Genomic DNA, 19,768 nt, shown 5'->3' on the forward strand with positions numbered 1-19,768 from the left:
TAAATTAGAAAGGTTTGCTTGTGATAAGCCAGTGTCTCTCTCTTCAAACTTTTGTCAAAATTGTTTTTTTTTCCTTTAGGAATTCTTTATGGCACAATGACCCTGGAGCTTGGTGGAACAGTCAGTATTACATGTCAAAAAACTGGGTACAGTGCATTACTTGAATTCAAACTAAAGGTTAGTAGAGAATGATAGGAGGTATCACCTCGTTAAAGAGGAGCTGTGCTATAAATACTCAATAAAGAGCACAACTTTGTTCCTAATTGAAAACTAAATATAAGAACAGAATTCATGAAAAGGCAGCCTTGGAAGATTCAAATCAATAGAAAGCCGTGATTTTCTTGTTTTTAATTTTAGTTAATGAAACTCTTGCGAGTGAGCGAAAGTCGTTCAGTCATGTCTGTCTCTTTGCAACCCCATGGAATATACAGTCCATGGAATTCTACAGGCTAGGATACTGGAGTGGATAGTCTATCCCTTCTCCAGGGGATCTTCCCAACCCAGGATTCAAACTGGGGTCTCCTGCATTGCAGGCAGATTCTTTACCAACTGAGCTATCAGGGAAGTCCATAGGAAATTTAAAAAGAAGAGAATGAATGGAAATTTCTTAGTAAATTGAAGCATTGCTTTACAGAATACCAAAAAGTATATATCTGAAAAGAAGTATGTATCAGCTTGAGCTATAGCTGTGTACATTAAAGCAGTTGTATTACTTATTATTTCTGACTTAACATATTCTGAAATTTGTAAGCCTAGAAACAACTATGTCTGTTTCTTAGTGGTTCTGTGGGCCAGGAATTTGGACAGGGCATGTTGGAGATGGCTTGTCTCTGCTGCATTATGCCTGGGGCAACAGTTACACAGGCTGTGAGAGACTTAGCAGGTGGGGGCTGGACACATCTGACAGCTCATCATTTACATGACTGATGACATGTAAGTAATGTTGAAGTGAATGAAGGACTGGGAGTGCAGATCTGAGCATGTGGTCTTGTCTTCCTCACATCAAGGGGACTTTAATATAGACTTCTGCTTGGCTCAGGATTCCAAGTACGGGTGTCCTTGTAAGCAAGGCAGAAGATGCGTTGCTGTCCATGACCTAGCCTCAGAAATAAAAGTACATCATTTCCACCATTCTCTACTAGTTGAAGAATTACAAACCCACCTAAATGCAAGGGGAAGGGATATAGAGCCCACTTCTCAGTGAGAGGATGCCAGGCTCTCATTGAGGAAGAGCATATGGGCTGAAGGGGAAAGGGGAGATATAGTTGAGGTCATCTTTGGAAAATTCTGTCTGCCTCAGCATGGAAGGGAAGTTTAAGATCTTTTCACAGTATCATTTGTTGATGTAGCACAGCATTATTTTTAGATAAAAATATTTCTATGAATTATTTAATGCTTACAACCAAATATTAGTTCTAAGTATCAGCTATGTTGATATCCAGCAGGTCAGCAGCTTTGCTCTAATAAAAAAGATCTATTTAAGTATTATCTGATGCAGTGCCCTTTGATTTTTTCCCTTCTTAGCAAACGATACTGAAAATCATGACTGAAGAGGTCTTAAGTAATTTATGACATCTTTAAGGATTAGATTAGAGCATCAAAATTTTGTCAGTGAGGACAAACATCAGTAAGGCAATATAGTGACTCAAATTATATTTCTTCTAATTGAATTTCAGAAGTTTTTTTATTTGAGTGTTGTTTTATTGGTTTGTTTTAAAGGAGGAGTTCCTATTAAATATATGAGTTAAGTCTCTTATGTTTACTGAGTTGTTACTGCTTAAGATCCTGCAGCATGGATAGAGGGCAGTCTTGAGTCGAGAGAGCCCAAGACACGAGCCAGTTATTTCAGTGTTAGCTTTCTTAGCCTGTTTCAGGTCAGTCGCTCAGTTGTGTCCGACTCTTTGTGACCCCGTGAATCCCAGCACGCCAGGCTTTGCTCACACCCATGTCCATCGAGTCGGTGATGCCATCCAGCCATCTCATCCTCTTTCGTCCCCTTCTCCTCCTGCCCCCAATCCCTCCCGGCATCAGGGTCTTTTCCAGTGAGTCAGCTCTTCGCATGAGGTGGCCAAAGTACTGGAGTTTCAGCTTCAACATCACTCCTTCCAGTGAACACCCAGGACTGATCTCCTTTAGGATGGACTGGTTGGATCTCCTTGCAGTCCAAGGGTCTCTCCAGAGTCTTCTCCAAGACCACAGTTAAAAAGACTTGGACCTATATAGTCTGCTTTTATCTGTTTTTTCACAGCAATAAATTTAAAATTTTTACTGAACATTTCTGACTAAAATTTGAGTCAGTATTTCACCATTTGTGCCTCAACAGCACTGTATAGTTAAACAGTTACTTTTTCGGTTGTTTTTTTTTTGGTCTACATTGTATGTAAATATGTTAAAAGTAAAATGTTTCTTCATTTTTTCCTTTAAAAGCCATTTCTAGGTAGTAGTGATTGTGTTAATCAAATATCAGGTAAACTAAAACTGGGAAAAGAAGTACTAGCTACTCTGGAAGGACACTGGGTAAGTATTTTCATATTTTAGCTTTACAAAAAATTTATTCAGTGGGAAAAAATTAAACATCAGATTTTATAAGTTCACTTATTCCATTTCTAAGAGCATGACTATTCAACATAAGCTTCAACTTAAATATTTTGGTATTGCTGTTATCAGTAATATTTAGTTTAATATTTGAGCTTTTTAAAACCTTAAATCAATAAAAATAGCTGACACTTTTATATCACTTATTATGGAGTGCATTGTTTAAAAATGTTACTTATGTTAACTCATTTAATATAGTGATCCTATGAGGTGAGTGTTATTATTTTGTCCCCATTTTACAGAGGAGGACACTGAGGCACAGAGAATTTAAATAATTTGTTCAGAGTGGTGAAGTAAGATTCCCAGCCTAGACACTCTGGTTCCAAGGCTGTGCTTACACATCGCGGTATACTGCCTCTCACCAGAAGAGGCGTTTCCAGGAAGAGTTCTAGTTTCTTCTGAGGAGCTTGGAAAAGATACAGTGTTTTTTGAGAGCAGTGGCTTTATTTACTTCTCTGATGACCTAAATTCACATTTATGTAATTTTTCTGAGAGGAGCTTATTAAATTAATAAAAAAAAAGATCATGTCATGCTAGTGCCAAATGCATTCTCGCTGTTAACTCTTGTATAGGCTTTTTTCCCATTATAATCAGAAAATGATGGGAAATATGATGTTAAAATGAAGATGGACCTAGAAACTCAACTAAGAGGTCACAATGCTCTGTTATTTTTAGAATTTTCTTCTATCTGAATATCTTTTGGGAAAAAGATAGAACTCTTTTTTTAAAAAAATGAAATTTATGAGATTGTGCTCAGATTTTTAATGCTAAGAAACACTCTTAGCTTTTTCTACATATATTGAATACGCAGATGGTCTACAGCATCTCATACTGGTCTACAGTAACTGTGGCAAACACTGCTCTGCTTGGACGATTCAGAGTATTAAGTGAAACTTGTGAAAACTCACGAACTTTCTGTCTATTCAACCAGACTTTTAAAGGACAAGTATTACATATTTAATCTTAACGTTTTCATAACAAGAGATTTGGGGCTTTTAGAAAAGTACTTGTTATATTTGTTTTAGAAATCTTTTTTATTTGAGTGTTGTTTTATTGGTTTGTTTTAAAGGAGGAGTTCCTATTAAATATATGAGTTAAGTCTCTTATGTTTACTGAGTTGTTACTGCTTAAGATCCTGCAGCATGGATAGAGGGCAGTCTTGAGTCGAGAGAGCCCAAGTGTCAAGCAGATTAAGTGTTTTTTACTGGGATTAAGTGTCAAGAAGAAATGGTTATTACTGAACTATATAATTCCCTTTTAAATAAAGACAAAGACAATTCTCTACATTAATTTTTAATATCTTTAAATATAGGATAGTGAAGTTTTCATTACTGACAAAAAGACAGATAATTCAGAGGTTTTCTGGAATCCAACACCAGACATTAAGCAGTGGAGATTAATAAGGCACACTGTGAAATTTGAAGAGCAGGGAGACTTTGAATCAGAGAAGTAAGTATACCATTTTTCAGTTAACTTCATGAGAACCCAAAGAGTAATTTTTTTTTAACCCCTCAACAGTGTGATCACTTTTTTCTATTTGAATTCAGCAGAGTAGTTTACTATTTGTGGGATGTTACAGGATTTTTGTTTTGGTGTATGTGAATATCAAATAATTACAATACAAATCATGCTGCTGTTCGGCTCTAGATTAAAACTTCCTATTTTTTTCCTTTCTCTTCTTATCTGCTCCAGGACCTATTTAAAAAATAACAAACTTTTTTTTGCTTGCATAAAATTATGGGACTAGGTCTTTTCTTTCAGTCCAGTGGTTAACACTCCTCGCTCCCAGAGCAAGGGGCACAGGTTCAATCCCTGATCAGGGAACTAAAAAGACAGAACCATATGGGACTAATGATTCTTGGTTTTTATCCGGCAGCAGTTTTCTGACCCGGGTTAGGCATGTGGAACTCTAGGTGGAGGGAGCAGGACAAAATCTACTTTTATTTTATTTTCTAAAATACAAAAATTACAGCATTGGATATGCAGCTTCTAGAGGACTTATATTAGTTGGGGACTAATTAAGGCCATGATTTCTGTTCTTAAATCATGAAATTCTTGCTCGATCTCATATACTTTACAGGAGTGGGTTGCCATTCCCTTCTTCAGGGGATCTTCCCAACCCAGGGATTGAACCCAGGTCTCCTACATTGCAGGCAGTTTCTTTACTGTCTGAGCCACTAGGGAAGTACATCAAAAATATTGTTTACATATTGCTCATTTGTATTCTTCTATTCCTTTCTTTGTGTTAGGAGAAGGGGGCTGCTGTGTAAAAGACAGTCTACTAGGTACTTTATATACATTATGCAGTTGAGTTCTCAGTATGAGTTTCTGTGCACACATCATCCTCATGAGGATTCAAGTCTACATGCACTTTCCTTCTATACTCTAAAACTGGGTTTGTCATGTTCTAAAAATTCTGTTTCAGGGGACTTCCCTGGCAGTCCAGTGGTTAAGACTTTACCTTCCAGTGCAGAGGGAGTGGGTTTGATCCCTGGTTAGAGAACTAAGGTCCCACATGCCTCATGGCCCAAAAAATAAATAAGTAAATAAAGCAGAAGCAGTACTGTAACAAATTCAAGAACAACTTAAAAAAATTTTCACATTAAAAGAAAAAATTCTGTTTTACTATAACCACATGATGCTCTCCATCAAGAGTGAAACTTTGCCAAGGCATACAACTATTTTTAAGACATGGATATAATTTAACATATTTTTAAGATGGGGAAAATGAGTTTTAGACAAGATAAGTAACTGTAGGTTCCCCAGCCAAGAGGTGGCAAATCTAGGATTATCTGATTCTGTAACCTTTATTCTTTCAGTCCCAACATACTGTCTTGCCAGATGGGTAGAATATAGATATATTTTTATGTATCTAATATAAAACTAAACTTTAGTAGGGAAAATATTTTACTTCTAATAGAAAAGTAGTCTTTTCTGTTAAGTCAGTGATTCTCAACACTGGCTGCACATTAAAATAACTTGGGAAACATTACGAAAACAGTACTTGGGCCCACTCCCGTAGATTCTGATTTTTTAAATTCCCTGACAAATCCTGCATCCAAGGTTGAGAAACATGACATTACACTTTTGTATCTTTGAGGCCCGTGGATGTTAATCAGCATGTGCAGGAATCATCTGGGGAGCTTGTTAAAAATGTAGATTATTGAGCCTTCTCCCGAGTTCTGTCATCATGGGCCAGCACCAGTCATTTCCATCTATTTAAGAACTCGTGTAATAAATTTCTCTTGCCAAGAAAAAAAACTGGTCTCCACTGTCTTGCTGTATTTAAGGCATTACTTTTTATATCTTGACTTGTTTCTAAGCATCTGAGCTTTAGCTTTGTCAAAGCCAAAAACCCACATGGGCATCATTTCTTCTCAAGGGGACTCAAACCTACTCCATGTAGATTTGATTTTCTGTTGTTTTCTCAATGTTATTTTTGCACATAAATTAGACTCTGGCAGCGGGTAACTCGAGCCATAAATGCCAAAGACCAAACAGAAGCTACTCAAGAAAAGTATGTTTTAGAAGAAGCTCAAAGACAAGCTGCCAGAGAGCGGAAAACAAAAAATGAAGAGTGGACTTGCAAGTTATTTGAACTTGACTCACTTACAGGGGAATGGCATTACAAGTTTGCAGAGTAAGTAATTAAAAAGTATGTTACAAATAATATCTCATAGTTTTTTGCCTTCATTTCTAGATTTTTTATTGTTAGTATGAATAGTTTTTAAATTAAGCGATACATACACACAGGCACACACACACAAAGTATGAGATTTTACCCTTGATGTTCATTATAAATTTGACTCTGTGATAATAGTTAGCCTATAAAATAAGCTGAGGATCAGAAGATTAGATATGACAGAGCTTAGTTTTATGGCTAAGTTTATCATTACCATTGAAAATCTAATCATAGAAAGTTTCTGAAAGTTTTTGAGTGTTTTGCTTAGTCATTAAGCAAATGGTGTTTTTTTCATTTATGTAGTACTCGACCATGGGACCCACTTAATGATATGATACAGTATGAAAAAGATGGTGTTATCCAGACCAAAGTGAGACATCGCACTCCAATGGTATGTACTAAAAAAGTCACTAGACGGCCAGTCCTGGAGGAACAGCCTCCCTTAGTTCTCCCGCCCTTCCTTTGCTTCTTTGTCTTAATAAATAGTTCTGGATTTCCACATGTAAAAGAATGAAGTTGGATCCCCTACCTCAAACCATACGCAAAAACTAACTCTAAATGGATTCACAACCTAAAATAAGAGCTAAAATTATAAAACTCTTAGAAGAAAAAAGGAGTAAATCTTCATAATCTTTTATTTGGCCCTGTATTCTTTTTTATTGTTAATATGAATAGTTTTTAAATTAAGCAATACACACACACACACACACACACACACAATGACATTAAAGGCATGAGGAACAACAAGAAGAAATAGATAACATTGAACTTCATCAAAATACTTTTGTGCATCAAAGAATATTATCAAAGTGAAAGACAACAGAGAATATTTGCAGTAATTGATCTCGTAGGAGTTTAATACCTAGGGTACATATAGAACTCCTTACTTAACCAAAACAAACATTCCAAGTAGAAAATGAACAAAGGACTTGAATAGACATTTCTCCAAAGAAGATAGACAGATGTCCAACAAACATGAAAAGATGCTCAGCATCATTAGTCGTAAGGGAAATGCAAATCCAAACTAGAAGGAGGTTAGTTACCACTACACACCTACTAGAATGATAATAATTTTAAAAATACAAAATACATGTTGAGAGGATGTGGAGAAATTGAAACCCTCATATATTGCTGGTAGGCATATAAAGTGGTGCAGCTGCTTGGAGCATGAGTTGGTGGTTCTTCAAAAAGCATAACATAGAATTGCTGTCTAAGCCAGCAGTTCTACTGAAGAAGAATCGAGAACAGAGTCAGACACACGCTTGCACATCAGCGTTCACTGTGGCATTATTCTCAAGAGCCAAAGGCAGAAACAATTCAAGCATCCATCAGCAGACGGACAAGCAAAATGTGGTGTATGTTTACAACAGGATGTTGTTCAGCCATTTTAAAAAGGCATGACGTTCCGTTACATGCTGCATCATGAATTAACTTTGAAAATAACATGCTAAGTGAAATAAATGAACACAAAAGGATTGATACTGTTTGGTTGTACTTACATAAGATATCTAATAAGCAAATTGATAGAAAGTTTAGAGGTTACTAGGGACTGAAGGGAGGAGAGAATAGGGAGTTACTGCTTGTCACAGAGTTTCTCTTTGGAATAATGAGTGTGTTTTGGAAGTAGTGGTATTGGTTGCAGAATATTATGAATGCACTTAATACAACTGAATTGTACACCTAAAATGGTTAAAATGGCAAAAAAAAAAATTTATGTGTGTGTGTATATAGGTGTGTGTATACATATATACATATTATCACAATTTAGAATTTTTTAAAAATTTTAAATTTTGTTTCTTCCTTTAACAACACTATCATATAGTGACATATAAGGCATCTATATTTCCTAGCAATAGAGTTTACTGATCACATTAAATCTTTTTCTACTGAGAGTTAGATTACTGACTCCCTGTCTCATTTTAAGTAACTTCTCACCAGGCCTTATCAATCTCCTTATCTTGGCATCAGGCCATGTCAATCTCTTGAACTACTGTTTGACCTACGTCTCTAAGAGTGTGGATTTAGATTCTAAATGTTATAAATATATTTTAGGTTTCCATGATTTAAAGTATGAGGGCACAGTGTAGGCTGAATCTAGAACCTGGCTTGTTATTTATTCTCTGTAATAAAATTATACAAATTTCAATTTGAAGCCTATGACTAAGATTTGCAAAATTATTTCAAGGCATGGTTAACTGGGGATAATTCCTATTTAGAACATTAAACAGATAAGAATAAAGACTTAAGACCATTGATTCTGTGTTTTCTAAGCATATAAATTACCTTGCCCTTCTATTGCTAATTTCTTCTCTTGCATTTTTTATTCTAAGGCAAATTTAGTCCTAATTGATGGTTAAATACACTTTTGAATTTTGTACATTTACTCAGATATTTACAGTAAGTTTAAATTATGCTCTGCATGACAATAATATCATTTCCATTTATTGTAAGATGCTTTCTACATTGTCCAGGTATTATTAAAACTTTTAGGTAAATAATTTTATTGGAAACCCAACATCATTCGGTGAGAATGTTTGTATTGTTGGAAACAGGTATGATCTTAAAGTAGCACTGTTAAATTAACATTCAACTAGAGGTACTAACATGGGCTTCCCAGGTGGCGCTAGTGGCAAAGAGGCTGCCTGCCAATGCAGGAGACGCAGGAGACGTGGGTTGAGTCCGTGGGTTGGGAAGGTCCCTGGTAGGAAATGGCAGTGCACTTTTCTAATTGTACCAGATGTACTAACTGTGCAGTTAGAAAAGTAGGGTATCTGTATTCATATTTGTGTGTGCATAAAAATATCTCTTGAAAGATACACAGACTAATAGCATTGAGTATCTTTTTAGTGAGGGAGAAACTGGGTGTATATGAATCAACAGTGGGGAGGAAACCACTTCACTATATATTTTCTTACACGCTTTAATGTTTGTGCCAAATTAATATTTCCTATTAACATTTTAAATATTTTGAATAAGTGTATCACATCTTGTTAAGTTTTAATTTTTCATATTTGTTTTTATTTCTAAGTATTGTGCCCATGAACAGTTTTGACAGTTGTACAACATTGATCTTTAGTTACAAAATTCAGCACAAATTCACGTAATAACGTGATTTTCTGTTTTTAGGTGAGTGTCCCCAAAATGAAACATAAGCCAGCCAGGCAACAGAAGAAAGTGGCAAAAGGCTATTCCTCTCCAGAGCCTGATGTCCAGGACTCGTCTGGGAGTGAAGGTAAAAGTACTTACTGCAGACTACTGATTATAAAGAGTCTGAGTTTTTAAAAGGCTATTACTGTACTGTGATATATGAAAATGGTTTTTCATATTAACTCAAGAAGATTTGTAAGTTTTGGTAGGGATAGGGATGATGTGCAAGAAAAGCTTTTTTAGATTATAGATAAAGTTTAAAACCAGGCCACAGGGTAAAGTCGTCGAAAGGAAAAAAGGGGAAGCATGCAAATCAAGAACCACACAGTAGAAGTAGCTCCTATGCCTTGTTAGCGTCTGGAAAATTGTTAATGGTTTCCTAGATTCAGCACAGGCACCATTTCTTGAGTTTTGGGTTCAGTTCCATGCTTCAGAAGTTTTTCATTCTCATAATAAATTACTGTGGTGTCTAGAAATCACAGACAAGTAGAAATATAACTATATCAAAATTATGAACTAAATTAACTAGTGTACCATTTCTAAGTCACATAATTTACAAGCTGTCTTGAACTACACTGAGATGTAATCAAAGATTAAGGTAATGTCTGAGACGTTATGAGAAAATAAAGTTTTTTTAAAGCCATAGTCTTTACTAAGCTTACACTAAGCTGGGGAACTCAGTTTTACAGAGATAATACTAGAGATGAAGAAATGGTAAATGCTAAGAAATCAGTAAATAACAAATAGTAAAAAGAGTTTAAAGGAAAGGGAGCTGAATTCAGTTTGAGGAAAGGTTCTTAGAGGAAAGGAACCCTCGTGAATTACTAGAGTTTTTAATGGATTATAGCAGTCTAGGCTTGAGGGATGCAGGTGAGTGGACAAGATAAAAGAGGAGTAAAATGAATCAAGTTTTTCTAAAAGCAGGAGTCACATGGTACCATTGTGCTCAAAAGGAGAATATTGTTTATGCTGTTGTTCCCATTTCACAGTAAAGGAAACTGAGGCAGAGGTTAACCTGCCCAAGGTCATATACCCTGCAAGGCAGTGTGTGTGTGTTATATATGCAGATATTCTGGCTCCTTAATTCATTGTCTTATCCGCTCCACTGTATTACCTACAATGTATCAGTAGCTAACATGGCCAAACCGGGGGTTTAAACACACATTACTACAACCATGTAAGTTTGAGTAGTATTATTATCCCAAGTTTACAAATGAGATAGCTGAGACCTGGAGAGAGATTAAGATCTGAACAAAAATGGAAAGGAAGAAATGGATACAAGAAGGGATTAAAAAAATACCATACACTTTGTTGGTTGACAATAAAAATTTGTAGAAGAGATACTAAAACCAACAGAAAAGTTTTAAAATTTAGGTGACTAAAGGGAATAAAGATAACATTAACAATTAATTTTAAAAAGCTGAAAAGGGAGCCGAAAAAGCTGACTTCTTCATATGTATACAAGTAGGCAAGAGATAGAAGAGTAACACCTCCCCCAAATTAATATATGTATTTTTAAAGAAATATTTTTGTCCATTTTAATTGGCTAAAAAATAAAACTCATTCAACCCAAAATTTAACTACTTTATGGTTACTTTTAATATATCTGAAGTGTTCTAGTTTTGAAATATGATTGAAACTTCAAAAATCCCAAGTATTAGGAGTAGTATGTTAGTCTCTAAACCATAAAAATAATGTCTAGGAAAATTTTTATTACATGAGAATCATTAATCTGAAATGTAAATTGTTTATAATTAAATATTTCCACTATTTTCACTGTGTTTATTCTCAATGTCTTTTTAGCTCAATCAGTAAAACCAAGTTCAAGAAGAAAGAAAGGGATAGAACTGGGAGACATTCAAACTTCAATTGAATCTATTAAACAAACACAGGAAGAAATTAAAAGGTAATCTATACTGACAGTGACTATTCATTTGAGTCTAGAGGAGTTAAAAATCCTGTTACATAGGAAGTCATATGCACACTTTACACTTTTATAACATTGCTAAGCTAAACTAGAACCCTGGCTTCTAACATTGGATTACGGAAACATGGGAAATTCCTTTGGCACTAAAGTACTGGGGGAGAAAGGGAGGTTGTTTTGTCTCATCTGCGAGGCTAGAATTGGAATCTCATCCGACTGCTGTAGCATACTAGGAATGTAGCTGAGTTAAATGTGGACGTGGGATGGTTTTTGAGAAAGTCAAGGCTGCCACAGTTCTTTGTACATGGCTATTTTTAATTGGAATACACCAATTGTTGAAATATCGAAATACTTTGATAACAGTGGGTGAGACCTTTTGAGTGTTCCCTTTGCATTCCCCCACACTCACCTCCCCATGATCCAGCACCGAAAGGTCGTAAACCCTGGGGCAGTTCCTTGTAAGGGAAGGTTCCTCTCCTGCTCTGTCACTCAGGCCAGCACAAGTTCAGATTGGTTATATCCCATTGCTGTAACAGACGTTAAAATTTTTTATATTAGCCAACCTGCTTTTGTGTATTCAGCACTCAGTGCTAGCTGTTCTGGAGGATTTTTTAAAGATACTCATTCTATTCTTGGTGATTTTACCACTTATATTTAGTTGCTGTTTTCAGCCTCATCTCCTGCCATTCCTCTACACTGACCCCGTGCTCTGGTCCTGTGAAACTTCCCACATCTCCAGAATATAGTGTGCCCTTTCATATAGGGGCTTCCCTAGTGGTTCAGACGGTAAAGAAGCTTCCTGCAATGCAGGAGACCTGGGTTTGATCCCCGAGTTGGGAAGATCCCCTGGAGAAGGGAATGGCAACCCACTCTAGTATTCTTGCCCAGAGAATTCCATGGACAGAGGAACCTTGTGGGCTACAGTCCATGGGGTTGCAAAGAGTTGGACATGACTGAGTGAATTAACACTTTTGTCTTTGGATCTTTACCCACAGTGAATCCACTTTTTAAACTGCCCTACCCTTCAAGAAAATCCCTGTTTATCCTTCAGAATATAATTCAAATGCTACCCTTTTGGTAACATTTCTGATCACTCATCCCCTCCGCCCCCAGAGTTTCTAACTCTCCCACCTGGCTTGTGTGGTTCCCATGAGTCTTTCTGAGTGCTTACTATACTACAGAGTTGTGCTAACTGTGTGTCTGTTCACCTTCTCCCACCCCACCCCAACTGGACTGTGAGCTCTTCTAGAGCAGGGAGCATGTCTTCTGCACCTTGGTATCATCAGTCCTTATATAAAGTGATCACATTTCCTAATTTAATTATATTTATAAATTAATGCGCCTACTTGTTCATTTTGCCTCCTTTTTTCTATACTGGGAAAACACTTTAAAAGAAGTCATAAAAAGAAAATATCTTCACTAATCAGCTTGTTTTAGGGAAAGTATTTAGAGTTGCATGAGGATAATGTAAGCTTGTATTGTGACTTAATTAACATTTTATTTTTGTTAGCATATGAAATGCTTACAGAGCATTCTTTAAGTTAGAAATATCATAAAATTTGTTTTTTTCCTGATAAATAAAGGATTTTTCTCCATCTCTACCTTTGTCTCCCTAAAAAAAAAAGATAAAAGAACCTTAGTGGACCAACTGAGAGGCAATATTTTAAAGTCTGCAAACTTTAAAAATTATGCTTGACATGCTTAGTCACTCAGTCATGTCCAACTCTTTGTAATCCTTTGCACTGTAGCCCACCTGGCTCCTCTGTCCATGGGATTTCTCACGCAAGAATACTAGGATGGGTTGCCATTTCCTTCTCCAGGACATCTTCCCGACCCAGGGATCAAACCTGCGTCTCCCGTGTCTCCTGTATTGCAGACAGACTTTTTACCCACTGAGTCATCAGGGAAGCCATGCTTAACACAGAGCATTAAGTCATTCATTTGGTACAGTGTACAGTACAGATTCAGGCAAAACCTACTGGTGGTTCCACATAGCATAGTCAGCTCCCTGGTCAGGGTGTGGTAACTGAACTTTATACAGTTGAATTATGTGGCCATATAGCAAATTGTGATTTCTCTGCTATCATTTTTCATAAATAATTATTACATTTATTGTTGCTTATTTTTGTAGAAATATTATGGCTCTTCGAAATCATTTAATTTCAAGCACACCTGCCACGGATTATTTTCTTCAACAAAAAGACTACATCATCATTTTTCTCCTGATTTTGCTTCAAGTCATAATAAACTTCATGTTTAAGTAGAAGTCCTTTACAATTGAGTTAATGAACTGGAATGATCAGATTTGGCCTGGGACCAATGTTGAAGTTGGTTTGGTCTTTATTAAAACATCACTATTTCTAAAACTGAAAACCTTAGAAATAAATGTAGAAGTGTTGACTTTTCATACCTTTTATCCTTAACCTGAAACAAGAGCTATTCTATTTGATTATTAAAGTGAACTGTGTGTTAAGTGCCAGAACGTTTCTAGCTTTTGTCAGAATGTGTCTACATGTGAGTATAATAAATCCACATGTATACACAATTGTGTCTTATATATACCTTACAGTAATCTTTGTAGTCTATGGTATGTTCATGTAATGAAATATATAGCATTAATGTCAGTCATAACAAAAATGCTATCAATCTTAAATATGTAACAATATATTTTCTTCATAAAACAGGCACAAAACTTTTGTCAGTAAGGAATTACAGATGGGAAATAATGGGATAATAGGGATAAATAGTCCAACACACTGTACTGTTAAAAAAAAATCATTTCCAAAGTATTCAGCTCACCTGTCTTCTTACAAACAGAAAACAAACAAAAAAAAAATGTGTGGTCAAATTGAGACAAAGTGGCAAATTGCTTTTTTCAAAAGTTTACACAAGATTTTTTTAATCCCAAGAATTTAATATTTATAGATAAAAGTATAAATATATATATGTGTATATCAACAGCAGAAAACTGGTATGCAGCTACTTGGATCTATTGATTCTATCTTTCTTATTGTACGTATATAATACCCACTTAAGCACTTGCTGGAAAAAAGTGTGGTCAAACTTGATTGCTGTCCTTTTTTCTTATTTTCTTAAACTCAGTTGGTCCAGTAACATAGGCTAAATTCTAGAGATGTTTGTAGGGCATATAAAATGCTGATAATCATGATTTTTCATTATGAAAACCTTTCTTTAGTTTTCATTTAGATTCTGGTGTGTTCAGTGAAACAGTAGAATAGAAAAATATACATATATATATATATAAAACCAATATTTTACTTCAAAAGCCAAATAAGAGAAGAGTGATAAGAAAAGACACTTAGTGTGGTGGTAATTATGCATTTTAAAATTGGTTTCTTTAAAATGTGCAATAAGTTGAGCATCTGAGAAGAGCATCAAGTTCCGAAGTTTAATTCTCTGTTCTCCTCTGCTCTCAGTAACTGCAGTTTGTGGCAAAACCACAGTTCCTCAAGGTTCCTTTTGTTCAGGCTCAGGCAAACATTTTCCCTAAATTTTTTTTTCAGTTTAGTATTTTTACTTTATGTATCTTAGAATTCCAAAAGTAGATTTTGAAATGAAAATCAAGGTCAGAGAGGAAATAATTGCTCTGGCTACATTTGCCCTTGACTAAGAAGAGACTGTGAGACACGAGTAAAGTAATAATCAAATGTTTATGCCATGATAATTATATAATAAAGGAATGATTACTCAATTACTGAGAACTGGAAATGGTAGGAAGAGCCTGCTTTGTTCCTCCTGACCAATAGAATGATCTTTAGTCTCCTTAGAAATGTTTTTTAAATAGATTATACATAAATAAGATATACCTATACCCAGTATAAGCATAGGTATGACGACGCTAGAACAGGTGGGGTTTTTGTTTGTATTTCATACTTGTTGATATCATTTTTGTACTCACTGTTACCAATATTATGCTCAATTGCTTATTCATTAATATATATTTTGTATATATTGTACAACTTGATCCTTTTTTATGGCTTAAATTAGAATTAATTTATATACGTTGATTGGCTAATTGCAAAAATAATTTCATCTTTAAACCCTGAAAACTGAAGTTTTTTTGTTGGTAACTCCCTTTTGGGGCTTTAGGCTTGTCTACTTGTATGATACTCTCATTTGGTCTTAGTGTTTTATTTGTATGGTTATCCTCTAAGACTAGAGAGGGAGTTGTTTTCTTTATTTTTAAAACTTTCTTGTTAGGGTAAACGTTATGGGTTCTTATTATCCCAGGAGTCAAAAACTATTTCATGAGAAAGAGCAGGGTTACTCATGCTGTTTCTTACACACTAAAAGCATGTGTCTAATAGTCTCACGCTGTTAGTTATGTGAGTTCCTTTCTGTGAACTGAACACAAAACTCAGGAGTTGGTGGCTTAGTTTTATATCGGTTCTTGCACTAGGCTTAGTATGTGAATCCTTTAGAACACATAATGAACTTTGTATTTCGCCATATATGTAATTGACTTTGAATGTTTTCCACCTGAGATTAATCTTCCTTCACACATGGACTCATAAAAATTGTGATTTACAGTTCCCAGTTATCTGAGAGTCTCATGATGGTTTCTAGGATTTAAGACCTATAACCAGTTTTTTTTTTTTTATTTGATCAAAAATTTTATTTTTTCACTGGAAAATTTAAATAAGTAATAGTTATTGACATGTGCATTTTTGTTTTAGTTATTAAATATACTATGCCTTCAGTTATCTACCATTTAATGAGATGGAGCTGGCCCAAGAAAAGACAATAAATAGGGTGTGTGATATAAGTAAGTTTCAACAGTAGATATTTCATTTGTATTTCATATCACTACTTTTTTTGTATTACTTATAAAGATACAGTGTAATTTTTGTTACCATTCCATTGAAAAAGTTGGCCTTGTAAAATACAACTCTCATTTAGTATTCACGCTTTTGTGCCTTTAAGAAAATAATTTTTTGTCATTTTTGTGTTACAGCACTGTAATATGATTCAAAGTATTTATAGGCTTGTCATAAAAGGGTCATTTCTCTGTGTCACTTTATTTCCTTTTATATAGCTTAGTATATTTAAACAGTAATGCTGTACTTTTATAAGGGTTTGTCCATTTACCCATCTCAAATATATTCTTCACTTTCAGACATCACTGAAGTAGAATTGTCAGATTATTCTGAGTATTGTTAAACAGTGCCTTTTCGATGGAATTCCTGTTTTAGGGTGTCAGCTTGTGCCATATATACACAAAATTATGTGGAGAAGGCAGTTTTACCTTTTTGAAGAATATCTTGGTCAAATATTTTAAGAAAACAAATGTATAAAATTCCATTGTTTCCAGTGTTTCACGTTTCTAGTGAACAATGAATATATTTGGGGTTTTTTTGTTTGACATACAGTGATAATGACATTTGATGAGCCATACATGACGCTGAAGATTATTTTGAATTATGTTAAATGCACAGAAATATTAAAATTAGCATTTATACCAAATTTTCCAATTTGAACCATAGCTGAGAGGGGAGGAATCCCACACAGATCACTAAGTTTACATTTGAACTTCTATCTTATTTGACTATGTGGAAAAAGAGATTCTTTAACCTGTATAACTTGCCACTGTTATGTAATTTGGTTTTATTTTGTTTACCTATAGTGTGAATTTAGTATATTTAATTTACTTTCTGTTACTCTTAACATGCTGTTTGTTTTGTTACAGTTTTAATTGAAGATAGACTGTTAAAATTGTATAGGACCAGTGTCTCCTTAATGTGATTAACATATTTAGAAGAGCCACAAGAAACCCGTGACAAAATGAATGTGAATATACTTTCTAAAATATTTAGAAAATTTTCTTTCTGAATTTATCATGAAAAATTATTTGAGAATTAAAATAATAAATTTAAAGAAAAAATGCCATGAAATATTTGAACTGATGAGCCACACAACTTCAGTTGTAATTTTTTACTTTTTAGCATGTTAACTATACATCTAAGTTAAATATCCTGTTTAATGATCATTTATAAATTCAAACACTGGTCAGTTTTGTAAAACAGAATAAAAGTATGTTATCTGCAGTGTAAGTACAGCACACTGTCAATTTCTTTTCCTTAAGGTGCATAGTAAATGTACAGATAGTCATAGGCAACTGTTTTGTAATGTATTACATTTCTAATCTGTTACTCCTAACCTATTATAAATGTTTGCAGAGACAAAAGAATTTTTCTAATAATCTGTAAAGTGATGCTAACTTCAAGTAGGAATTCTGAATAAAATTTTTAAAAAGAGCAAACTGATCAAATGACTTTGATTATAACATGGTGACAAAATTACTTAGTATTAAGTTTTTAGTTAAGTCATTTGGGGGGTAGTTGTGAAGGATGGTGAAGGGATTTAACAGCTAGGGTCTCTAATGTATGCTTTACATGATGTTTTACATTCATTCTTCATGAATACCCATAACCTTCAAATAAGTGGAATTTAGATTTGAGAGATGAAGAGGCTCAGAGAAGTTAAATAATTCTGAAAGCTACATACTAATAGTGATAGCAAGCCCAAGTTTGAATCCATGTCTGGCTTCAACGTCCATTCTCTTTCCACTGTACACTTAAATAGAACTCTGATCGAAGCACTTTACTTTTAAATGTTTGTAATAATCCATTGCTCAAATCAAGTAGCACCTTTGTGATGGATAAGGAAAAAAACCTTGCTATCCTTCAGTTCAGTTCAGTCGCTCAGTCGTGTCCGACTCTTTGCAACCCCATGGACCACAGCACACCAGGCCTCCCTGTCCATCACCAACTTCCGGAGTCCACCCAAACCCATGTCCATTGAGTTGGTGATGCCATCCAACCATCTCATCCTCTGTCGTCCCCTTATCCTGCCTTCAATCTTTCCCAGCATCAGGGTCTTTTCAAATGAGTCATCTCTTTGAATCAGGTGGCCAAAGTACTGGAGTTTCAGCTTCAGCATCAGTCCTTCCAATGAACACCCAGGACTGATCTCCTTTATGATGGACTGGTTCTCCTTGCAGTCCAATGGACTCTCAAGAGTCTTCTCCAACACCACAGTTCAAAAACATCAACATTTCAGCGCTCAGCTTACTTCATAGTCCAACTCTCACATCCATACATGACCACTGGAAAAACCATAGCCTTGACTAGACGGACCTTTGTTGGCAAAGTAATGTCTCTGCTTTTTAATATGCTATCTAGGTTGGTCATAACTTTCCTTCTAAGGAGTAAGAGTCTTTTAATTTCATGGCTGCAGTCATCATCTGCAGTGATTTTGGAGCCCCCCAAAATAAAGTCAGCCACTTTGCACTGTTTCCCCATCTATTTGTCATGAAGTGATGGGACTGGATGCCATGATCTTTGTTTTCTGAATGATGAGCTTTAAGCCAAGTTTTTCACTCTCCTCTTTTGCTTTCATCAAGAGGCTCTTTAATTCTTCTTCAATTTCTGCCATAAGGGTGGTGTCATCTGCATATCAGGTTATTGATCTTTCTCCCGGCAATCCTGATTGCAGCTTGTGCTTCATCCAGCACAACGTTTCGTGATGTACTCTGCATATAAGTTAAATAAACAGGGTCACAATATACAGCCTTGACATACTCCTTTTCCTATTTGGAACCAGTCTGGTGTTCCATGTCCAGTTCTAACTGTTGCTTCCTGACCTGCATACAGATTTCTCAAGAGGCAGCTCAGGTGGTCTGATATTCCCATCTCTTTCAGAATTCCCCACAGTTTATTGTGATCCACACAGTCGAAGGCTTTAGCATAGTAAATAAAGCAGAAATAGATGTTTTTCTGGAACTTTTTTTTTGATGATCCAGCGGATGTTGGCAATTTGATCTCTGGTTCCTCTGCCTTTTCTAAAACCAGTCTGAACATCTGGAAGTTCACGGCTCACATATTGAGGAAGTCTGGCTTGGAGAATTTTGAGCATTACTTTACTAGTGTGTGAGATGAGTGCAATTGTGCAGTAGTTTGAGCATTCTTTTGCATTGCCTTTCTTTGGGATTGGAATGAAAACTGACATTTTCCATTCCTGTGGCCACTGCTGAGCTTTCCAAATTTGCTGGCATATTGAGTGCAGCACTTACAGAGCACCATCTTTTAGGATTTGAAATAGCTCAGCTGGAATTCCATCACCTCCACTAGCTTTGTTCATAGTGATGCTTCCTAAGGCCCACTTGACTTCACATTCCAGGATGTCTGGCTTTAGGTGAGTGATCACACCATCGTGATTATCTGTGTCGTGAAGATCTGTTTTGTACAGTTCTTCTGTGTATTCTTGCCACCTCTTCTTAATATCTTCTGCTTCTGTTAGGTCCATACCATTTCTGTCCTTTATTGAGCCCATCTTTGCATGAAATGTTCCCTTGGTATCTCTAATTTTCTTGAAGAGATCTCTAGTCTTTCCCATTCTGT

At 35.5% G+C, this 19,768-nt stretch overlaps 1 protein-coding gene and 1 long non-coding RNA gene across 7 annotated transcripts in view; one reads left to right on the forward strand and one right to left on the reverse strand.

Moving 5' to 3' along the window:
• OSBPL8 (oxysterol binding protein like 8) overlaps positions 1 to 17,623 on the forward strand; it is a 162,231-nt gene extending 144,608 nt beyond the window's left edge. For all 5 annotated transcript variants that reach the window (XM_043447259.1, XM_043447260.1, XM_043447262.1 and 2 more), the window contains 8 exons: positions 80 to 177; positions 2,428 to 2,517; positions 3,908 to 4,044; positions 6,050 to 6,235; positions 6,581 to 6,668; positions 9,404 to 9,509; positions 11,228 to 11,330; positions 13,480 to 17,623. In XM_043447259.1, coding sequence (XP_043303194.1) covers positions 80 to 177; positions 2,428 to 2,517; positions 3,908 to 4,044; positions 6,050 to 6,235; positions 6,581 to 6,668; positions 9,404 to 9,509; positions 11,228 to 11,330; positions 13,480 to 13,612 — 941 coding nt within the window. In that variant the 3' untranslated portion in view covers positions 13,613 to 17,623. The remainder of the gene's footprint in view (positions 1 to 79; positions 178 to 2,427; positions 2,518 to 3,907; positions 4,045 to 6,049; positions 6,236 to 6,580; positions 6,669 to 9,403; positions 9,510 to 11,227; positions 11,331 to 13,479) is intronic.
• LOC122427647 overlaps positions 1 to 19,768 on the reverse strand; it is a 29,145-nt gene that overhangs the window by 6,462 nt on the left and 2,915 nt on the right. For both annotated transcript variants that reach the window (XR_006265506.1, XR_006265507.1), the window contains exon 2: positions 11,758 to 11,875. This is a non-coding gene — a long non-coding RNA (uncharacterized LOC122427647). The remainder of the gene's footprint in view (positions 1 to 11,757; positions 11,876 to 19,768) is intronic.

Source organism: Cervus canadensis, chromosome 25 (genome assembly GCF_019320065.1).
Source record: "Cervus canadensis isolate Bull #8, Minnesota chromosome 25, ASM1932006v1, whole genome shotgun sequence".
Classification (NCBI taxonomy): Eukaryota; Metazoa; Chordata; class Mammalia; order Artiodactyla; family Cervidae; genus Cervus; species Cervus canadensis.